Consider the following 21843-nt stretch of genomic DNA (forward strand, 5'->3'; position numbering starts at 1 on the left):
TCCTCCTTTTTTTTTTAGACTGATACGTGGTCCAAATGGCAGTGAAACTGTTTTGTGATTCATATTATTCTTTTATAAATAAGCAATTATAAACCGAGCCGAACAAACTTTAAAGAAGACAACTCAAAAGTTTGTCTCAACAAGAATTTGTTCCACTCGTTGAAAGATGGAATTCTAATTAATGTTGTAGTTGGACAATATGACTTAAGCAGCACAAGCCAACTCATTTTCAGTCAATTTAGAGGGTTGTGTATCTGTTCCTGTTCTGAGAGGGAGAGAGAGAGAGAGAGAGAGAGAGAGAGTGAGAGAGAGAGATGAGAAGTGAGAGAGAGAGAGAGTGAGAGATGAGAGAGAGAGAGAGAGAGAGAGTGATGAGAGGGAGAGAGAGAGAGAGACAGAGAGACGAAGAGAGAGACGAGAGAGAGAGAGAGAGAGAGAGAGAGAGATAGGAGAGAGAGAGAGAGAGATATGAGATGAGAGAGAGAGAGAGATGAGAGAGAGATGACGCATGAAGTTTCCTCTTGTTTCCCGACGCATGAGGAGTACTCGCGCACACTAGCACACTTTCATCTATTGCGCAGCAGTTACAATTAAAAAAATGCACTTGACTGCCCTCAGAGGAGCTTCTCATCATACGGGGACGCCATCGTTAAACAGCTGTCGATAACGACGGGAGGTTTAGTTGTTTGTTGTCTTTTCGGGATTAATTTTAGACTGACGAGCCTGTTCCACCGGACCCGAGATGGAGACGCTGTTTTACCTGCTCGCCCTCGCCTTTGCCCGGATATCTTGGGGTCTCGGATACGCGGAGCCGGGGGTCCTTAGTGGCCAGAGGGCGGCGAGCAGACACAGGTAGGATGTTTTTGTGCACGAAAAAACTTGAGAGTTGTACTTTAGAGCGATTGGAGGTGCATGTGAATAATCCCTGAGGGAGAAGTTTCACTCGTGGTTGACCTGCAAGATTAAATATTTGTGAGGCTGTGATAATGAGGAATTCATCTTTTTGTTCGTTAATGTCTCATCATCATCAATCTATATAATGTAAATACTGCTGTCCTGTAAATGCTGCGTGTTCCATTATAATAAATAATAAGTGAACACAATGTTAATTTGTTCTCATAAGGAAGGAACAGATGCATATCAATATGCAACACGTGAAAAACATTTTAAAATTTTCAAATGATCACTTCTAAAACATTCCTGTCCCGTTATGGCGAGCTAATTTTAAAACAGGCCCGTGAGCCTCACGTTGGTCACTCCCTGGAGAGCGACTGCGTATAATAAACTGTTTAAAAAAAAAGACAGGTGCTTGTTTACTTTCATAGTCTGCGTGGAGCAAACTTGAGTGATGTTCTGCTCACTGTGATTGTTACAATTTCAGCGTACAGGCCATTGATATCAATCCTGACGCCCTCACGTTGGTGACTGGAGTTGTCAAGCTTGTTCCTCCCTCTCATCTATTCACAGCATCACGCAACTGTTGCAACAAGAGAGTATCAAACTCTGCTCCTAATGAATGCAAAACATTTTCATTAGAAAATAATATTTCATTTAGTTATTCATGATTCAATTCATCCATCCATCCATTCTTTGGACCGGCAGGTCTGTATATAAACAAACAACCATTCATACTCACATTCACACCTTAGGACAATTCAGAGTCTTTCATTTTCCCATCATGTTTTTTGGAAAGTGGAAGGAAACCCAAGTACCCGTAGAAAACCCATTCAGGACAGAAAGAACTCCACACCAAAATTCCGGAGCCCGGATTTGAACCCATGGCCTCTGTACAAAGGTGGATGTGCAAACCAATTGTTCGCCTATGATTTCAAATTATTATTAATTTAATTAATGTCTTTACTCGTGTACAGCAGTTTGTTAAAGCTGTGGTTGTCAAAGTGATCTTGTAATAAAGTTAAATTGAGTTGAAGGGATTAAATGAGTCCATAGTCTTAAAACCCACCGGATTCGGTCTTGTAGAAAGAATTCTGGCATCAATCCTTAGTTTCTCAGGAAATATTTATCCATCCATTGCTCCATCCGTTGTTCAGGACTGCTCCTTATCCTGTTCAGGACTATAGGCAAGCTGGAGTCTAACCCTGCTGACTTATCGTGAAAGGCGGGACTGATCGCAATATCACTCATTCCGAAGGCTGACAAGTACAACATCCATTTTCTATACGCCTTATCCTGTTGATGCTCTCCAGGATCTAGTGAGTAGTCTAGATACTCACCAGTCTGCCTCTGTGGTACAAAAAGCCACATTGGTGAGAACGGATAGTTAGTCAGCTGGGATAGGCACGGGTTCCTTGTGACACTGAACAGATTAAGTGGTATAGAAAATGGATGGATGGATGGATGCAGAGGGGTGCATGAGCCAAGATCCTAGAGACCCACTGGAGACGATTTATAGGGGTCATATAACTGAACTCTACCTCTGTTGTATGACAAAAGTGATTTCAGGAGCCGGGGAAGTGCTTGACTGGCCTTTCTGCTAAAAGTTTAGCATTCTGGTAAACATCAGTTTCAAGACAAGAAGTTGATGTGTGTTCTCAGGGGGAGGATGACGCAATGCAGGGACGCAGAATATATATGGCTGCCTTTTTAGTGGAACCGCTTAAGTGCAAAGCCACTCAAGTGTATAACGTCTCGAAAGTCAAATACATCTTTGGAGTTCGAAACGTGAGCGGAAAAGAAGCCTGTTTTGTTGTTGTTTCTAAAAAGTTCTGAACGGAGTGATTTATCGTTTTTATATCTATTTTCTATATTTCTATTTCCTATATATGAAATCCGCGAACATATTTAAGTCACCACCAGTTATTACCGGCTCATTTGAGGAGGTTACCCACTTAGGTTGGCTGTGACAATGCTCAAGCCACGCACATATCGCAATGAACGACTCTGCACAGAGATGTCTCCGTGTAAGATGTGAGTATGCCACATTTAAATGAGATGTTCCGCTTTGATTTCCGGTGAAGAGAATCGGCATGTTCACGCCCACAACGCCGCAAACCGCCCTGGTTGTGAATATGTTAGCTTGCATGCATCTGTAAAATTACCAGTACCAGGTCTGACACACCTGTGCCCAGATTTTTGTCGCATGCTACGCTATTTTGAGGCGGTCACAAAAACATTACAATTAACTGTGCTTAACTCATTTAATACCATTGACGGCTAAAGACGTCAACGATCCATTTTTTTTACTCAGCTGGTCATAAATGAGTTAATTTAGATTTCACACCTTTTTAACCATTATTTGTAAACTATCACCACAGACTGTGACTTGTATTGTCTAATTACGGATAATTTCTATTTCATTTTAATGGGAATGTTTTATTTTTTTTTTGGTTTACAAAAATTCCAGTTCACAACGAGTTGAACTTTTAAGATTACTTTTAAGTATATGCGTGTGCATATTTGATAATAAAACTTATAAATGCCCCACAACAAAATGACTTAGTTGTGGTATACAGCTGCATTCATGCTTCCCATATGTTTGCACTTAGTGCGTGTAAATGTGAGCGTGTGTGTCTGTACAAGCAAAGCGCCTGGAGGTTGAGCTCCCGCAATATGAGCTTCTATTAAGTTTCTCCCGCCACATCACAGGAGTCAGCTGCTGCTGTTTTGACTCATGAGTGATGCTACATGGTTGGTTGGCCTCTATCGTGGAACCTATGCTTGTGAGGCTTCTCCACTACGACTAAGGTCGCTTTCACAAATGCAAAATGTTTGAGGCTCAAATTTCCAGTGACTGTTTGTGAAGCAACGAGAAATCAATAGAGATGAAGCATGGAAAGGGAAGCCGACACAATTGCCACTAAGTTTACGTCGCCAATCTTCAAATCTTCTCCATCTCCAAATTTGGTTACAAAACGTAGACAAGAATTTAGACTTGGTAAAAGCAGGTCTAACTCATGGTGCAGGTGGTCTAATGCGATTTCGGTGGATTTTATCCAGGTGCGGTGGATGTCATCAGAATTAAGTTGTAAATATGACACCAGCGGGGGACGTCCCACAGAATCATTGTAGAAATTCAGAAAATGAATTCTAATCATTATCATCTTAAAAATATTCTATTAGCCACTCCGTCACTATTTGCGGGGGTTGGTTGGTGGTGCAAAGCTATTTGTAATTACCCACATGCACAACCCCCTACATCATCCACAAGGGGGGGGATCTTGAAAAGTCATGCACGGACTCCAGCGAGTCTATTTCTGTGTCCGTATGTCAAGGATGCCGTACTTGGGCGTGCTGCGCTCTGACCGGCCTGATTTCATTGCAATGAGGCATGCCGCTAGCATTAGCCGAGAAAAGACTACTCCCATCCCACAACTACCTGTGTAAAATCTAGCAAAATCTCAAAAGAAAGAAATCTTGCAACTACTGTGCTGCCTCTTTCACAATCAGTCAACACAATAAAATGTTGACAAATGCCCAATCCTAATCTGGTGATTGTACAAACACCAAAAGCATTGGAGCTGCTTTGTGATGAATTCCAATTGTACAGATGGATGGATGGTCTAAGGGACTAAGGAACTGGGGGTCACATAGCAAAATATCTAACCCTTTATCATATTTTGAAAGAAAAAGTTCAAATCGACCAAATCAGATCTGGAAAAGCTCGCATTTTTGTGGTTTGTGTTTAGCACACAGCCAAGGGACGAGACGCCGGAGAGATGAGAGGCTGAGATACACGTTGATTCAGAGTGAGTCAGAATACAGAAGTCCGAGCAGAACCAAAGGGGATGAAAAGAAAGGGGGGGGGGGGTTTACGGAAAATATTTTGTTGAAGACAAGGAGGCATGACGTTGGAAAAGTTATAAAAGAAAGGAATCGGCACAGAAAACAGTAGACGGCCTCCACTGAGTGAAACCAGTCGAAAGGAAGAGACACATATAATAGAATGGAAACGACTATCCAGTGCCCTCGGAATGAAACCAGTCGGCATTGAGGGGTCACAATGATCAAAATACACCACATGCAAACTAAGATGAGCGCCAAGAATGCAATGCAGGTTGACCCTCTGACATCTGTTTGAACTCAAATGTTGTGTTTTGACAGATGTGTCTAGTAGGCTGTAAGTGCGAAAGGTGCTGGAATAAAGTGAAGACGTCCAGCAGGCGTCAGACAGGGCATGTTTCTTAAAAACATGCAATTGACTGGCGGCCAGTCCAGGATGGACCTGACCTCTTGACCGAAGTTAGCTTTGACAGGCTTCAATTACCTTAATGAAAAAGACAAATGGTATAGAAGATGGCTTATAAGTAGGGTTGTGACATGCGCTCACCGAGACTTTGTTAAGCATACCTACACAAGCTAATGGGATTCAAAATACATTTCAAAATATGTTTCTGTATAAATAATTTAAAGCTAAATATTTGATACAGATCTTGAATTGGAAGTCAATTGATTCTGAAGGTATGCTTAATATCTTTCCCTAGGACAGCATAGCAGGAGGCACCACAATGTTAGCAGGCAATTTGAGTGTAATAGGATTTTCCTGTTCTTGGCCAAACCTTGGAAAGAATCCAAATGTAGCCTCTTTGATTTATTTTTTTTTCTCAAAAGAGGTCAGTTGACAAATCTACTTATCTACGTAAGTAGAGCTGTGGGAAAAGCATCCGTTGCGGCGTCATACGTTGATTTGTGCTTAAATAGCAATGTTTTTTTTTTTTAAGATTATGGTTTCAAGATTACAATCTCTGTAGTGTCACTTGTCGTTTTTATTAAATGTATAAATGACATAAAATGTTGTTAATATGTTGATCATCTATTGGTGAGCTAAACTTACATGCTAACCTAGCTAGCTTAGCTTTACAGTTCACACCTGTACTTGTTTGATGAAGGTAAACGTCATAGATGTTGTGTCTCTTACTGTCTAGTTTCAAAAATTTTTCCCCTATTTCATCAAAAAGATAATCGTTGAATCCAAACCTCTTCAAAGCTTCTGCCGTGACAAAAACGCCGCCTCAACCCTCTTTTCAGAGCGTAGCCTACAAGTGCAAGACACAAAAGGCGCACTGTATTAAAAAAAAGATATATTTTAAACATTCATAGAATGACTCCCTTTGAATCTTTCAGAAACTTTTAACAAATTGCATGTCATAAAATCATCAACTCGAGTTGACTTAGGTCCAAGTCATTAGACTCGAGTCCCCACACCGCTTTCCAAGTGTATGTTTTACATGACCAAAATACAATCGCCAAATATTTATGTTAAAGCCCAACCAAAACTATTATTTATAATCATGTTTTTTCCATAAATGGTTAAAGCACTCCCACTGCACCTCCAACCGATGTCCCAATGCGTGTGTAGACAATGCAAAAGCAAATGGCAGTATCATGGATCGTCTATTTACCTTAGTGACTGCCAGGCTAAACAATCAGAGAGAAGTTTACACAGTCATGCTGTCCCTACTTTTTGGAACAAGCCCAAACAGAGAATAGAATGTGTGTTCTGTCATTATGTTTGACCGCACGCACGCTCTCAAGAATGAGTGAGTGCATTCGAGTGTATATGTCTGTGTGTATAGGGATATACCTTTTACAACCACACTGGAGGGATGCTTGACCAGGGGTCAGAGTTCAAACATAGAGGCACACCTCCTTGGGTAGGGTCCCAAGGAGCTCATTGAAGTTGCTGTCAAAGCCGTCCCTTGAGGCCAAATCAAAGGTCTCGCCACAAAAGGGAGCGCTTAGTAATTTCTTTGTTTGAGTATTAAGCATTCCGTCTTTACCCACAATCCTCCATGCCATCGGGCTCCAAAAGAGACACCGGTATGTGTGGGTTGGATGAAGTGCTTAGCCATAGCCCTTGGCTGCTGTTTAACAAGGAGGTGGATTTTACGGATACTGAAACAGGTGCAATTGTTTGACACATGCTGAGTTATAACCCTGTAAATAGCAGTAAGATGTCTGTGTGAGGGATATTTCACAGATCAATGTCTGCGTTTGTGGTAATTGAGCTGTTTAAATGCATAAAAGGAGGGTAGACTCGTGTTTTAATGAATTTGGATGTAGGCTATGAATATTCTCAGTATCTATTTGAATGCATTGATTTATTGCTCAAAATTTATTGTTGCAAAATTTGATGATGCGTGACTAAAGTCTTGTGCCGTAATTTATGTGAGTACCTCAATTGATGCAAAACTATGGGTAAGGTATTTGAGTCATCAATTGTATGCATAATAGTTAATAGTTTATTTACATGTGACATGTTGTAGTAGGCCTACATGTTATTTGAAGTGTACGTGTAAATGGGTCGATATTCATCCGCGTGTGTAAATCAGAAAAGCCATGCAGCTGTGCATTCTCCGGTCAAATCAAACCTGTCATTTACGTACATACCCGACACCTATGAACTCTGCGCGGAGCACCTCCTCCTCCTGTGGGGTCTGGTACAGGCCGAGGTCCGGTGGTTGGGGACAACTGTGGTATAGTACTTTGCAAAAGCCACCATTATATTTGTTATTTTAGCAATTCTATAATGGTCATATGGAATTAGCATGCCACTCGGTGGAGCACAGACCTCCCCTAGGGCTGAAATGTTAACAAATGGGGAGTGGGCGGGAGTGATCATGGCTCGCTGTGTTTATTTGCATTTGGTTGTTAGAAGGCCACTTTACATTTCATGGAGGATGACAAACGAAAGATTGATACCTTCTTGATTAATGCCATATTGTCCGATAATAAATACCTCCGTGGATCCCGTGCTTTTATGCAAATTCTCACCAAGAGTGAATGTTTACTCTCCGTCCCCCCAAAAAGTATAATGTAGATCCGTAACCCTGTGAGCAGAGTCTGTCCTTTTATTGTTGTTCAATTCACTATTTTTGCAATGAAAAAGTTCTTTTAAGTAAAAACGCTAGAGGATGCCTAATTTTTTATTTTTGCACAGTGGGCATCATTGTACTTGTAAACAAATAAAGTATTCACGTCCTGCACATGTACACTATTTGTGGGCAATGATTTCCTGTCGGGCTGAGGCAGTAAAGGAAACAGGGAGATTAGCTGCTGAATGTGCCGTTCAGTGGCACACGTACACACCCACACCCTTTCCCTCCCCAATTTTTTTTTTTCCTTTGAGAAAAATCCAATTCAATTGAATACATTTGAATATTAAAATTATGTACTGTTCATAATTTCTAATTGTTATTAATAATAATTTATTATACATAATTTGTTATCGTCATCGGGACGTAACGGTCCATCCCGGCTCATTTTTTGTAGGGAGGGCGAGAAGTTTATTAAAAAGACGGACTAAGCAAGTCCGGAAGTGGGTTTTTGTCCATCCCTTTAATCGTCGATAACCGGCTCAAGTACCACGTGTATAGAATCCTCCCTTTTACCGTGTTACAATTATCGAAACCACTGTTGGAAATAAGTTAATAAAATTTCATGAAAATGTTTAGGCCCGCAGAGAAGACCTTGCTAGCCCTGACCATCTTTCCGCTACGTTTTACACTTGCGGAATAGACGCCAAGATTCTTTCGGAGACTTTCATCAGTGCGATTTCTTTCCAGCGTTTTGCATTAATGTTACGTTAATGGATTACTGTATGGAATGCTTGACCTCACTCGGCTAAGAGGGAGAATAACGCCAAAGGTGCAAACATGCACACATGCAGGGGTGCACGTAAATAGAAAAGTGAAAATTATATTGTGCTTTCTTTTTAGCAGACGACATACGCAGGGTGCGCTCTCTCACTCTCTCTCTCTCTCACTCTCTCACACGTTCAGTGCAATTAGTCATCATCATACTAATGTAAATGCAGCTCTTAGGAATTCGATGGTGCCTTGATGGGAAGACTATCAACATTATGCGACTCTAGACACTCCAAAGATAGAGAAAGTTGCATGACTGAGTCTCTCTAAATTTATAGACATGCATGAGAGATGATAATGTATACGGACGGCAGTGTCTGTTCTCCATCAAATGGAATACGGTGTCAACTTGATGCTTATCTTCTGCCTCTGAGTCCATCATACCGGATAATACGTTGCTCACTGAATCGCTATGACCAAAACACAGAGGAAGCACAGAGGGACCAGACAGAGCACTTTAGATTTATTGCAGCTGTCCTATTTTAGATGTTCCCTATTCCATTCGTCTGAGTTCCATTTCAACTCCTGATGGAGAACTTTTCCCCTCTCTAAGAAAGTCCAAAACATACACGGGTGAAACCAATCACAGAAGATTGTAACAAAGTTGAAAGGCAGCTGTGGTTGTGATAGCTGACCAAGGCGGATTAGGTGGCAGATTGCTGGCTCAAATCATCATAGCTGGAGTCGTGTGAAATTAAAATGTGATAAAGCGACCGTGACAGGCAAGTGGATAATAGTATTGAGCGCAAATTAAAGTGAATGAAATAACTGTGAAAACACATGGGTGGATTGATAATGAAGCTCGGAAAATGAAGCTTCAAATTTGCTTCATGAACCATTTTGTTGTTTTTTTTTACTCATCTCGATGGCACTTTAAAGAATTTTTTAACTCCACCCCAACAATTTAATGTAAATTCAATCTGCTTCCATTATTGAATGGTCGCAAGAGGGAGAGACGGTTACATATTCCAGATTTTACAACCGAGTCTTGAATAAACCAAAAGCATATATTTGAAATCTTAGAGAAATAGATTGATTTTCTGCTATGGCAAGGTGTCCAAAATAATTTTGTCCACATTACAGAACCAGAGTACATGGATTTGGCAGGTGACACACATCGACTGTTGTTCCAAGAATTCATTCGTGTTCCAGCGAGTTGTGAAATAAATGAAACCAATACAGTGTCATCTGAAGCCAAAATCTGCTCAACCTTCTCATGTTGACCGTTACTTTTGCATGAATGTGTGTTTGTGTGTGTGAAAAATGTTTATTGGACAAGGCATACAGTGGTTTCCATTGTAGAATTAGTCAAGTTGTCTTGATATGATCTGGCATTTTCACGAGTAGGACTTTTTAATGTACAAAATTATAAGCAAGGGTTGAGATTTGATCCAATTTTTTTCTTGTTTTGCGGGAAAACAAAGACCAGCCTTGTCATCAGGCTTGACTGTGTTTATGGTAAGTAGGGCCACTCATCATTTGTCATTTCCTTCAGCCTGCGTGTTGTTTTTTTTTTTGTGGTATCATAGGAACTGGTGCGCTTATGTGGTGACCCGCACCGTTAGCTGTGTAATGGAGGATGGCGTGGAGACATATATCAAACCAGACTACCAACGTTGTACCTGGGGCCAGTGTCCTCGAGTGGCGTGAGTACCTATTACTCTTGTATACATACACGCTTGTACACACACACAAAGTGGAACCTTTGAGGTCAAACGAGCAATCCTTTACAAGATGTCATTTTTTACCTTTGGTATTTATCAAAATACTGTATATAAAGAAATAATCTTTTCCAGGGTCAAAACTGTTCTCATATTAAAAATGGGATATGTACAGAGAGAAATCAATTTGATACTCTGAACATATGCGTCGATACAGTTTTTTATGATTGTACCGCGGTATACAAAAATTGAAATGTGAATAAATTGTTAGTGAGACGTTCTGCTGCGCTGTTATTGCTGAGATCAATTTGGGCAGCCGATGCCACATTTCACGTGTCGTCACATGGCTCATCTTAGCAATCATATCCACTGTTTCAGTGAATTTAGAGTCGAACAGACAGTGCGCGCTCCAAGAAAGCATGCTCGTCTTTAATCCAAGAAATACAAAACTCAAGCTCAAGCGATAATAGCTTTATAAGTTATATAACATGGTATTAGCCACCAAAAGAACCACTCAGTGGTAGGCTTAGCACTTATTACTCCCTTGAATTTTTCAGTCCCGAAATGATTGATAACTTTGATTTTCCACCACATCCAGAGGTCGGGTGGCCATCGGGAAAATTTGTTAATTTTTCAGATGGCCGGTGTACATCTCGGCCACTATTAGTTTGCCGTACCTCCGCCCTGACTACGTTTGGCACGTCGACGGCAACTTTTCAGCGCATGACGGGTGTCTCACCCGTCGATTATTTTCGGGCTAGTGACAATTCCCAAGCCAAATTTTGGTCCCAGTACGTCCCTGACCTTATCTATTATGAAATCAACTTATCCTATAGCGCAGGCGCATGTTTGAATGGAGCCTATGTTTAGAACCTCTGCTTTAGCGGCTTATTTTTCCTGAAAATTCTTACTTCGGGGCGTTCCACTCAAACACATATCTTTCTCCTCATTAACTTCCTGGCTTTTATTACGCTGGCTTGAATTCTGTCTATTGGCTCCATCTCGCCTCTTCCTGTCTGAGGATACTCATTTCACTCAGCGTTGTTTTATTTTCTAACCGTCTTTCAAGTGAGTCTGGTCAGAGAGGTGCTCGCTTGTGGTTTAAGCTGGTGTGTTGCCAAAATGTCGCTATGTGCATGCTCATACCGCAAGGTTTTGATTTCAGTGATGAAGTGCTGAATTCAAACCCACACATTCAGTATTGTGTCGACCGGGGAATATCCGGTGTCCTCAGTCGAGGAACAAATTGACTATACATGGGATGGATTTGATGGTAATCTCCAAATACGGATATTACCAAAAAAAATCAACCTCTCCTGATGTTTTTTGTTCTATCGAAGTAATAACCATGTTGCTGTGGACACTGGCTTGAGCTTCACGCCTTGATCCTCAATCATCGGCCTAAACCTGGGCTATGACAACAGCGGAGCCGAGAGGAGCTTCACCCATTGGGCCATCGCCATCTATTCTGCGGCACACTGGAAAACAATCCCCATCGAGCTCACTTGTCCTCTTCATAATTGTTCTTCCACCCGCCACTTCTCTCTTGCTGTTTTTTATATTTCCTCTAAGAGCACATTGTATCCCATTTTCTCACGCTCTCAGTGCAGAGAGCTGGAAGATGAAGATCTTTTCCATGGCGTTGCAAAGTCAGTGTATATGATACTTTGGGAGTGCCGCCTATGAAGAGGCATACAGAAGGAGCCACCTACTAAACAATTACAGTCGAGGCTCGTTAATGTGCCTGGAGTTGCTCCCATAAACCTTTATTGTGACTTCCGTCCAATTCTGGGCTCATGATTGCCCGGTTATTGAGACGAGTATGGCCTTCAATGTCAAATCGGAATGGCACATTAATGAGGGGGAGAACTGGCCAAGATAAGCATTCTACTCACTCCTACCAGCTAGACATTGAGATTTAGTAGTGGCTAAATATAGCTGATTTCTTGGCGAACGAAACAGAAATAACAGGCAATGTTTACAACTCTCAACTCTGAATGGTTCCACCTGTCATCTAAATGTGAACACATCAGACTTGTACTGTTCTGCACACACCCCCCAAAAAAACTATTTTTATTATTCAGCATGTTTTTTATGTGTAACAGCAGTCATCTCTCAACGTATTCCAACGCAATATGTGGCTCGTATGGGTGGATTGAGTTGTTATTAGCCGCAACCCAAACACTTATCGGTTCCGCTCAATATACTGTGGGACCAATAAAATCAAAGGTGGGCAAGAGGCAGATCTCATTGTTCAAGGTGATGTCATTCCTTCAATGTCTAGTATTATCCTCTAAAGCAGGTGTGGGAAAACTACGGCCCGGGGAGCCATATGCGGCCCATTAAAAGTTTCAATCCGGCCCGCTGAACTTGAAAAAAAATTCATTTTTATTTTCAAAATACTGTGGTTTTTTCAAAGACATATATATTGTTGTAATTCTTTTGCTGCTATACAGTGTACAGTTACTTTAATGCCATTGTTATGTTATGTGGTTCTATTTCTAGTCATTGGTCAGCAAAGAATCCAAGTTGATGCAATATGGTAGATACAAATGAGAAATGTTCATTAGCTTACACCATTGATGCTGCAGGATTATTACTCTCCACTTTTTGTTCCTTGTTGCCCCAAGTGTCCTGTCGAATAAAATTTTTTGTTTACTCCAGAGAAATTGTAGGTGCTCTTGTTCGGTTGTTGTTTGGTGATGTTGTTTTCAGATTCCCTCTATTTGGAAGTGGAAACAAGCCAATTTTTGTTCTATTTACGCCCACTAGTCCACCCTTTGCTGTTGACTGAAATTGAAATCAAAGTGCCCCCTTGCTCAAATAGCAAACCTAGAAAAAAGGTGAGCCGTGGCATTCAAAAAGTGAGCCTAGGGACCATTGCCAATTTCAGTCAATAGTGGAGCACAGTACAAGACCAAATGGCAGTGCCTTGAGATTGATAAAAGTGGATAGAGTATTCTTCTAATACAAATAATCCTAATCCCAAGACTGTGTCCAGACTCAAGACGGCACATAAAATAGATTTTTTTAATCTTTTTTAAAAGTGCCATTTTTCGTAAAAAAAAAAATTATTTATATTTTATTGTTATTCATCATTCAATTCCCTGAATTCTCAGGTACCGGACATACAGGAGGCCAAGGTACAAGGTGGCTTATAAAATGGTGACGGAAATGGAGTGGAAATGTTGCCATGGATACTCAGGGGAGGATTGTCACGAGGGGCCAGTCAACAGCGGACGACCCCATGTCACACAGACAGGCTTCACACCGGAGAGCGGACAGAGTGGTAATGAGTGCATGATGTCAAACTTGTGATGAAATCATTGAAACAAATGAGAGCAAACATATGCAACAGACATACAGCATTCTTTATATTTAAAACAATGTTAAACAGTCATGACATAATTATAAAGGCAGATTTCACGGGTGGGGTGTAGCCCTTAAAAACAAAAAAAAAAAACGTGACATGCTAAGCTCTTTACCTGAACATGGTACAACTCTGAAATGGTCTAGCTGGACCCCCCCTCTCCCGTCCTCAGGTGAAAAAAAAAAAATTGTTTTATTTGTGTTGCGGACCCCCTGAGCTATCCATGCAGGTTTCTTAAATTCCAACTGAAATGTAATTTCCTTTACCACAGCATGTGTTGCATATCAAGAGTTCAATGATCTTTAAGACGAGAATCAGTAATCAAAGACTGTAATTGTAAATGTAATGCTGTGGTTTATGACGCACAACTTTTTGCATAGACGTGATGCAATACTTTCCATTATCTGTGGCCAATTATCAAAACCAGTGGATTCCGTCACACACAGCCAGACAGCATTTGTACACAGCCAAAACCACACAATCGCAACCAAAGTCCAAAATAACTTCCTGGCCCGTCATGATTTTGCTTACAAACATTAACACGTGTTGTCATTTTGTTGAAGAAACCAAAAAAAAAAACGAGAGAATAAAAATCAGCTTTGGCTGGATGAAAATTTTGAGACAGAAATTTTGCTGAGTAAACAAAATCACTTTTGAGCCTTACATTCTTTTGATGTTGTTTACCTTCGTAAACAAAGCACTCGAGTATGATGTAACCAGTCTTCCTTTACTTTTTCTTTGCACGTAGGCGACAGTGAAAAGGTCAGACAGCTGGAGGAAACAATCAACGGCCTTACCAAAGACCTCCACAACATACAGACCTCCATTCATAATCTCAACCAGAAATTGTACGTGAATGTTTTTTGACTTCGTGACACACTCTTGTCAGGAAAGTAACGTCAACTCTTTTCGTGTATAGTTCTGTACTAAACGGAGCTATTGTGCCAGCGGATTCAGCCCAACCACACATGAAGGAAACGATCAACAACATCCACACAAAGCTGGACCATCTGTATAATAGAACACAGGTAAAAATAAATGTATTTGTCTAGACTCGACAGCAGGGGTGGGCAAACATTTTGATTGGCGGGCCACAATGGGTTCTAAAATTTGACACAGGGGCCGGACCAGGAGCAGATGGATGGAGTCTTTTGGTAACCTCTTCTCATTGGAGAAAAATAAAAATACAATTACTTTTAAATGAACAAAAGCATTACAACAATATATGTCTTTGAAAACTTGTTTATGGACAAGGCATGTTACAATTAAGAAAGGCAAAGCGTTTTCTGAATATTTAATACAAGCTTAAACTGTGATTTGGTATGTTTGTTTAGGTCCATGATCAGACCCTGCTCAACATTAACAACCACTTAGAAAACGGAGGAAGTAATGACCTCGATGGAACCGCTATCGGAGGAGGACACGGGGGGAACCAGCTCAACACTCTCAAGGAACAAATACTGACCGAGCTGGAGAGAAGGGTGACCCTGTCCTGCTCTGCCTGCCAGGTGACGCCTAATGGACTATATATAAATAAATGAAAGAAATCAGATTTTTTTTCTTTATAACAAGCTTATTTACCCAGGTGCCTCTCAGCTGCGGTACCAGAACGTGTTCTGGTATCAAGTAGTGTAAAGTAATGTTTAGAAGCATAATCAAGATCTGCTCTCATTTCCCCAGAGGGTGAGGATGGCTGGATCAACCCATTTTAAGCCATAACTTTCCTCTCCGTAAATATTGAGTCACTTCTGCCCTCATTCACCTTTCATGGTTTCTCACAGAAATTCTTGTGCCTGTTAATTGCCTGTGAGTGCCCCCCAGAAGCAGAGTTTGAGTATTAGAGGGAATGAAATCAATTGGACCTTAAACATTTTTTTTTTTTTAAATATTGCCAAAGTCTGTACTGTACCAGCTCAGCTTGGTTAATTTCTACTCGCAGAACACATACCGATGAAGTCAATACTGTAACAATGGAAATAAACGTTCTTGTCATCTTACATTCAGGCTGGTGTAGATGACCTGAGGAGGCAGCAAGAGGAAGACAGAGAAAGAGTGCGAGCCCTGGAGAAGCTGATCAGTTCCATGGACCAACATTTTAGGCAGAGCCTGCAAATCATTCGCAGTGAGGCGGAACAGTCCCAGACGTGTTGCAACACAGTCAATGAGCTGGAGAAGAGATTGTCAGATCTGGATATCCAAGTCACTTCCACTTCCAGCAAGTGTGACACTATTAAAGGGCGACTGGATAAGGAGCTGGCTGGAAGTGTGGGAGGGAAGGGAAGGATGACAGAGGACCGGATGAATGTCAAACTGAGAGAGTTGGAGAAGAGGGTGAACAACACAGTGAGAAAAACGGAGCAAAGGTGTACGAACACTGGCACCAATCTGAAGGACAGTGTCCAAAGAGATGTCACGCAGCTGCGAAACATGGTTTTGAGTCAATTGGATGATCATAGTTTCAAAATCGGAAAGCTAGAGCTAGATGTTGCTGTCCTTGGAGACACCGTGACTGACCACAGTCGACGTTTAAGCAAGTTAGAGAACATCACAACATTCCTGGACAGAAGTTTAATAGCGACTACAAAAATGTGCAATGACACTTGTGGGCGCAATGGAAACGACCATAAAACCGAAGATACTGTAAAAACCTTAGAATGGAGAGTTGTGGCTAACCAAGGGGAAATCCAGAAATTCAACACAAGATTAAATGATTTGTCTGTGTCAGGTGACTCACTGGCAGACAGGATCATTAACCTAACAGATGACGTCAAGAAGATAATTGCTGTGACAGGCAAGGATGGTGAGAATTTCAATAAGATAGTCACCGAAGTTGAAACACTCAGTCAGGATTGGGAAGACTGTTCTATTTGCAGCAATGTGGAGGAAGACTTACGCCTGCTTTCCAACTCCACCACAACGGGCCTCAACAAGTGTCAGACCGAGCTCAACGATTTACGCAGAAAGATAGACTCCGGAGAAACCGGGTGCTCTCAGGTGTGCTCAAACCTCCAAGAAGAGGTGGGGCGACTCAGAGAGGAAGTGGAGAAGAGCAGTCATCAGTGTAAAATCAACATCAATGAGATGAGGACTCGCTTAGATGGTCATAGTGACCATAATGGAAGATTAGGAGGGGATCTGAAGTCCATCCAAGGAGAGCTATCAAAGGTCACGGTCACATTCCACTCCATTAATGACACTCTGAAGAACATGGATACGACCATACAGACACATGGGTACTTAATAGATGATCTGACTGACACTAGCGACAGGATTCAATCTGAGGTAAAATGAATTGAAAACTATCAGTTGATTTTGCTATGACTACCCCTTCTTTGCACCCTGAAACCAACCAGTTGTAGATTATCACAGCTTCAAAATAGTTCAGTTCCAAAGCCCAGCTAATGTTTACAATTTAATACAGGAACAGAATGTTGCCATAAATTGAGGTTCCAACATCTCACGTTCGGACAGAATAGCTTGTTTTGTTAGCACTAGCTTAGCTGCTATTTAAATCTGTGCGCAGTGATCGTACAAACGTCTGCACAGTAAAATGATCAGGCAATTATTATTTAAAAACACGTTTTGTTGATAATGTTTAGCTCAATGACATCTAATCTTTTCTCTCCATAAATAAATATAAAAAATAAAAATAAAATAAATAAATTATACAGTATATTGGGAGCTCACTCCTATTGCACTATTTTGATCAAACCATTTCTGTGTCTAAAAATGCAAACAAGAGCACGAGCAGTTAAAGTCATCTTGATGCTCAGTTTCTGTCTCAAATACATATTTTCTCACCCTATTCAGATTATGACCTCTCAAAGTGAAAAAGAACATAGTAGCATTGACAAGTCTATTTAATTATGATTTTTTTTTTTTTTAATGTTGGTGGAAATTTGGATGGATTTGCACACTGGCATTGGCGATAACACCAATGAAAAGCATAATGAATATGCGTATCAACTGTACTACAACTGATTGTGACTTCATCAAACCAAAGCTAACACAATCTGTTATTTCAGTTTGGCCTGACATAGCATTGTTTACATATTGGAAAGACTTAAATCCTCCGATGATGAACCACTGTTCTATTCAACTTTAAATAGCCTTTGAGAACGCAACACCATTTATGGCAACAGTGTCATTGCTGCAGTCATGTTTTATGTGTATTTTCATTGACGTGTTTGGACTGAAATATAACTTTTCTTAATGGACTGTAAGAGTTGTTTTGGCTTTGATATGTGTCTCTATGGAATCATAGAATAATAGACTATGTATCATCCAGAAATCACACTCTGAGGATATCTGTTCTCTGTTTAAAGGTGGACAATTTGAAGAATGATCTGGCCGAGCATGTGGAAGACTCCGGCATTCGATTCGGCAACCTCGGCAAAGACATTGAAGTGATCAGGAGTAACTATGTGATGGAAGTCGGGGAGTGTCGACGGGCAAGCGATGGCCTGGAAGGTCGTCTTGCCAAGATTGAAGGACTGTGCGGACGTTTCGACTATTTTTCGGACAGTTTGCGGAGGATCAAGGAGGGCCTGAACCAACATGTGTCTGGGCTGTGGAGCTGTGTCAATGAACTAAATGTAACGGTCGCATCTCATGGACATCTTATTGATAACATCCAGAATATCCAGCTTGAGAAAGTCCACTCCAAAATTCACAGACTGAACTCATCTCTGCTCGACTTGGCGAAGGAGTTCCATGATTTCATACGACAGGATTTCATGGGTAAGACTCAGAGGATGCAGGGCATGGGATCTGACTTTTGGACGAGATATAAAGCCTGGTTAATGGGAGTCAGTCAAAGAATGTAAAAAAAATAGACCAAAGAAAGAATCTGGCGTGTCAAGCATTTACTTAAGAGCCTGAAACTTCTGCAGTATGTGAAATAGGAGTTTCTGTAAACATCAGGGTGAAAAATGTAGTCACAGCAGGTTAAAGCTCACAGCTTTCTTTGCAAAAGTTTTAGGAATCTCCCTTATCAGCGGTTGGTTGGTCTTCTTTCACTTCAAGGGGGGAGTTTGCGATCTTAAAATGTCTAACAAGATTTGAATGTAGCCTCACTTCACTAATCCCTCCCCCACATGAGTTACCGACCAAAGATGCGCCTTTCACTACCAGGCGTATTTGCGAAAAAAGTCTCAGAGAAAATACAGATCCAGCTTCAACAAAATAGCACTGCTAGCAATACTAAGCTCGCACTACAACTGTAAAGAATCAAACATTAGCCACAAGTGTCTTGTCAATAGCGTGATTTGTAAAAGTATGTTACTGCGCCATTAAATCTTAAGTGTTTTTTTTCTTCGTTCTCCCGTGATCGTCGATTTTCTACCATTAATCCTGTTCGGGGTTCATGGAGAGCTTGAACTGATACTAGCTAGCCATTCAAGCATTCATTCAGATCGACGGCAATGGTCAATTTTGAGTCGACACTTAACCAACATGGAGAACATTCATGCATTCAACCTGCTCCTCCATATCCAAAACTGACCACATAAGAGAAAAAGAAAGCGAAATATATCACTGGAACTATGTCGTGTGAATGCAGCCTAATCGTTCCTCTGGTCTAGGTCCACGTGGTCTACCTGGCCCCAAAGGTGAGCGAGGCCAGTCTGGACCCCAGGGAGTTATAGGACCCCAAGGAAAAGTAGGACCTCAGGGTGAACAGGGAAAAGCAGGACCAGCGGGACCCCCAGGTAGATAACCAAATTATCATCCTTTGGGTAGTAAACTACGCGTATTAGAACTGATTAGCAAGCTGTCTTAATTGGAATCCAACATAGTAACTCGCTGTTTTTGTCTCATCTCATTTTCCAGGTCTCAGAGGTGAACAAGGTCCGTGTCGTGCCAACTTAACATCAAATGAAAGCTCCCATCAGTGTTTCATCTGTTTAAACCCCCGACTTCTTGTCTCTGCCCCCACCATCAGGTCTTGCGGGGTCTGACGCCCACGTCCCACGACTCTCGTTCTCCGCAGCTCTCACCAGGCCGATGAGAGGCACAGGAACCATTGCATTCAACAAAGTATTTGTCAATGAAAATGGCGTCTATAACCCCGGAACAGGTTTGAATGAGCATATTTTTTTGGGGGGGTGACTAGATTGGAGTGGAACCCAAGTCGACCAAAATTAGAAAATCGGATATTGATAAATAGGTAATCAGGTCATCGTATTAGTCACAAAGTACTAAATGAGGAAAGTTGCAGTAATTATTTTGTTTTAATTAATTAATTGATTAATTAATTAAATTTAATTATTAATTTTAGTTTTTTTCTAGAATTTTTTTACCTTGGTCATACTGGATCAAGTTGTAACGATATGGCGCAAATTAAATGGAATTTTCCACTAAAATATCCAATTGCGTTGGAAATCTTGACATGTTGTGCTAATTTCAGTTCTTCCTTTTGCCCTGCAGGTGATTTCACAGCTCCAGTGAAAGGCAGGTACTTTTTCAGTGGAATCCTGACCGGCCATAAGAATGTGAAAATCGAGGCAGTGTTGTCCAAATCCAATACCGGTGTGGCTCGAGTTGACTCAGCAGGATATCAACCTGAAGGCCTGGAAAAGCCCATGGCGGAAGCAAAACACATCCCTGGAGCTCTGGCGGTCTTTAACATCATCCTGCCCATGGAGGCAGGGGATACGGTCTGTATCGACCTGGTCACCGGCAAGCTGGCTTACTCCTCGGAACCCTTGACCATCTTTAGTGGGATGTTACTGTATGAGAGCATCTGATTGGATGGACACTGGTGACATTTCCAGAGCTTGGACATTTTTTTTTGTTTGTTTTGCAACCAGGCAGTCATTGAGACAGAAATGATCCAAGAGGGTCTCATGAGAGCATGCAAGGGTTCTTTCAGGGAATTGCATATTTTGAACTTAGTCATCAGATGTAAATAAACACGCTTCCACTTTTAAACCAATCATTTGCCCTTTACAGCATTAAGGACACTTTTATTTTAGGTGTTATCAATTACAAAAGTCAGTTCGTAGTTATCTGACAAAACTTGAATTAGTTTGTTATATCGTAGCCCTCTGGTGCCTTTTTAATGAAATGAAAGGGGGATAACAGATGAAACATTGGAGGATTCTTTGAGGTTCGTGTTCACGGATATTTTTCTCTCTAATGATTGCTATTCTTTTAATGCTGACTTGATTTGACCACAAGCATATTCCGAGAACCATGATGCAGGAAGCCAACTGTCCTAGAAAAATGCTGAGGGAATTATGTGGGAGTGTGACAAAGTTTAAATCAGTTCTTTGCAGGAAGCACAAAAGTGAAGTCGTCCACAGTTCATGCGGTGGAGACCACAGGATGAGACAGAGGAAATAGGCCAGCTTGGGGCAAAGATGGGAATTGTTTCAGTGTTCTATTGAGGACCATCTTGGTCACGTTGGTGCAACATCACATCATTAAAGTAAACATCCGAAAATGTAATTAAAAAAAACGCCTTCATAAAAAGTGTTTTTTGCGTGAATAAGCTATTCTGTTGTGGGATATTTTCTATTAATAGAAACATCCCCTTGTCACTTATGGCTGAGAGATTTTTTTCAAAGAATTGTACACTCTTGAAGGAATGTAAATATTTTTAAAACATTTTATCATGTAATATTTTTATGCGCTACCACTTCACCTTGCAAGGTAAGGTACTGTATGTTTTTGTATGTTTTGTCATGTGTGATAAATACACTTTACACGGGGGCTCTGGTCGTATGAGTTTATTCCATTTTTTTCACTTTTATTGTACATTATAATTTTGGACCTTGCGGACATGCATGGCAAACAAATTACCTATGAACTACTGTCCTACACAGTAGTGATCATGTACCTCAAGCTACGTTCAGTCACCGCTGTACTTAATGTTTTTCATTTTGTTTTTATTTAGAATGGGCACTAAGGTAAATTAAATTTAATATTGTATTGACTTTTGGTTTGACCTCGAGGGGTCGCCACAGCGCGTCAAAATATGACGTTTCTTTCTCGGCACTACAGTGCCATCTTGCGGTGAGAGACGGAAGTACAGCCACGTCTGGCCAAAGTGAATCAATACTTGTTCAACGAATGTACTGTTCATGTTTCATAGAGGCTCTTCGGAACAATGTATTGGAGTAGTGTGCTTAACGTTTTGAATAATAAATGACAGATCCTATAGCTATCACCGTAGTGGAAACAAGTCACATCTTGAGCAGGTAAGTTG

At 41.0% G+C, this 21843-nt stretch overlaps 1 protein-coding gene across 2 annotated transcripts; it reads left to right on the forward strand.

Moving 5' to 3' along the window:
* The first annotated feature begins 598 nt into the window (after window positions 1-598).
* Window positions 599-21347, forward strand: emilin1a (elastin microfibril interfacer 1a). Of its 2 annotated transcripts, none has more exons than XM_088286599.1 (12): window positions 599-852; window positions 10028-10249; window positions 13384-13553; window positions 14383-14482; window positions 14554-14662; window positions 14969-15142; window positions 15639-16916; window positions 17960-18374; window positions 19217-19342; window positions 19464-19481; window positions 19576-19710; window positions 20061-21347. In XM_088286599.1, the coding sequence occupies exons 1-12, from the start codon at window positions 743-745 to the stop codon at window positions 20378-20380; spliced, it is 3177 nt and encodes a 1058-aa protein (XP_088142725.1). In that variant the 5' UTR covers window positions 599-742; the 3' UTR covers window positions 20381-21347. The 2 variants fall into 2 exon arrangements, with proteins under 2 accessions (XP_088142725.1, XP_088142726.1); XM_088286600.1 differs by having other exon boundaries at window positions 10133-10249.
* Window positions 21348-21843: the final 496 nt, after the last annotated feature.

This window comes from Idiotropiscis lumnitzeri, chromosome 21 (assembly GCF_059441095.1).
Source record: "Idiotropiscis lumnitzeri isolate Australia: NSW breed Sydney's pygmy pipehorse chromosome 21, RoL_Ilum_1.0, whole genome shotgun sequence".
Classification (NCBI taxonomy): Eukaryota; Metazoa; Chordata; class Actinopteri; order Syngnathiformes; family Syngnathidae; genus Idiotropiscis; species Idiotropiscis lumnitzeri.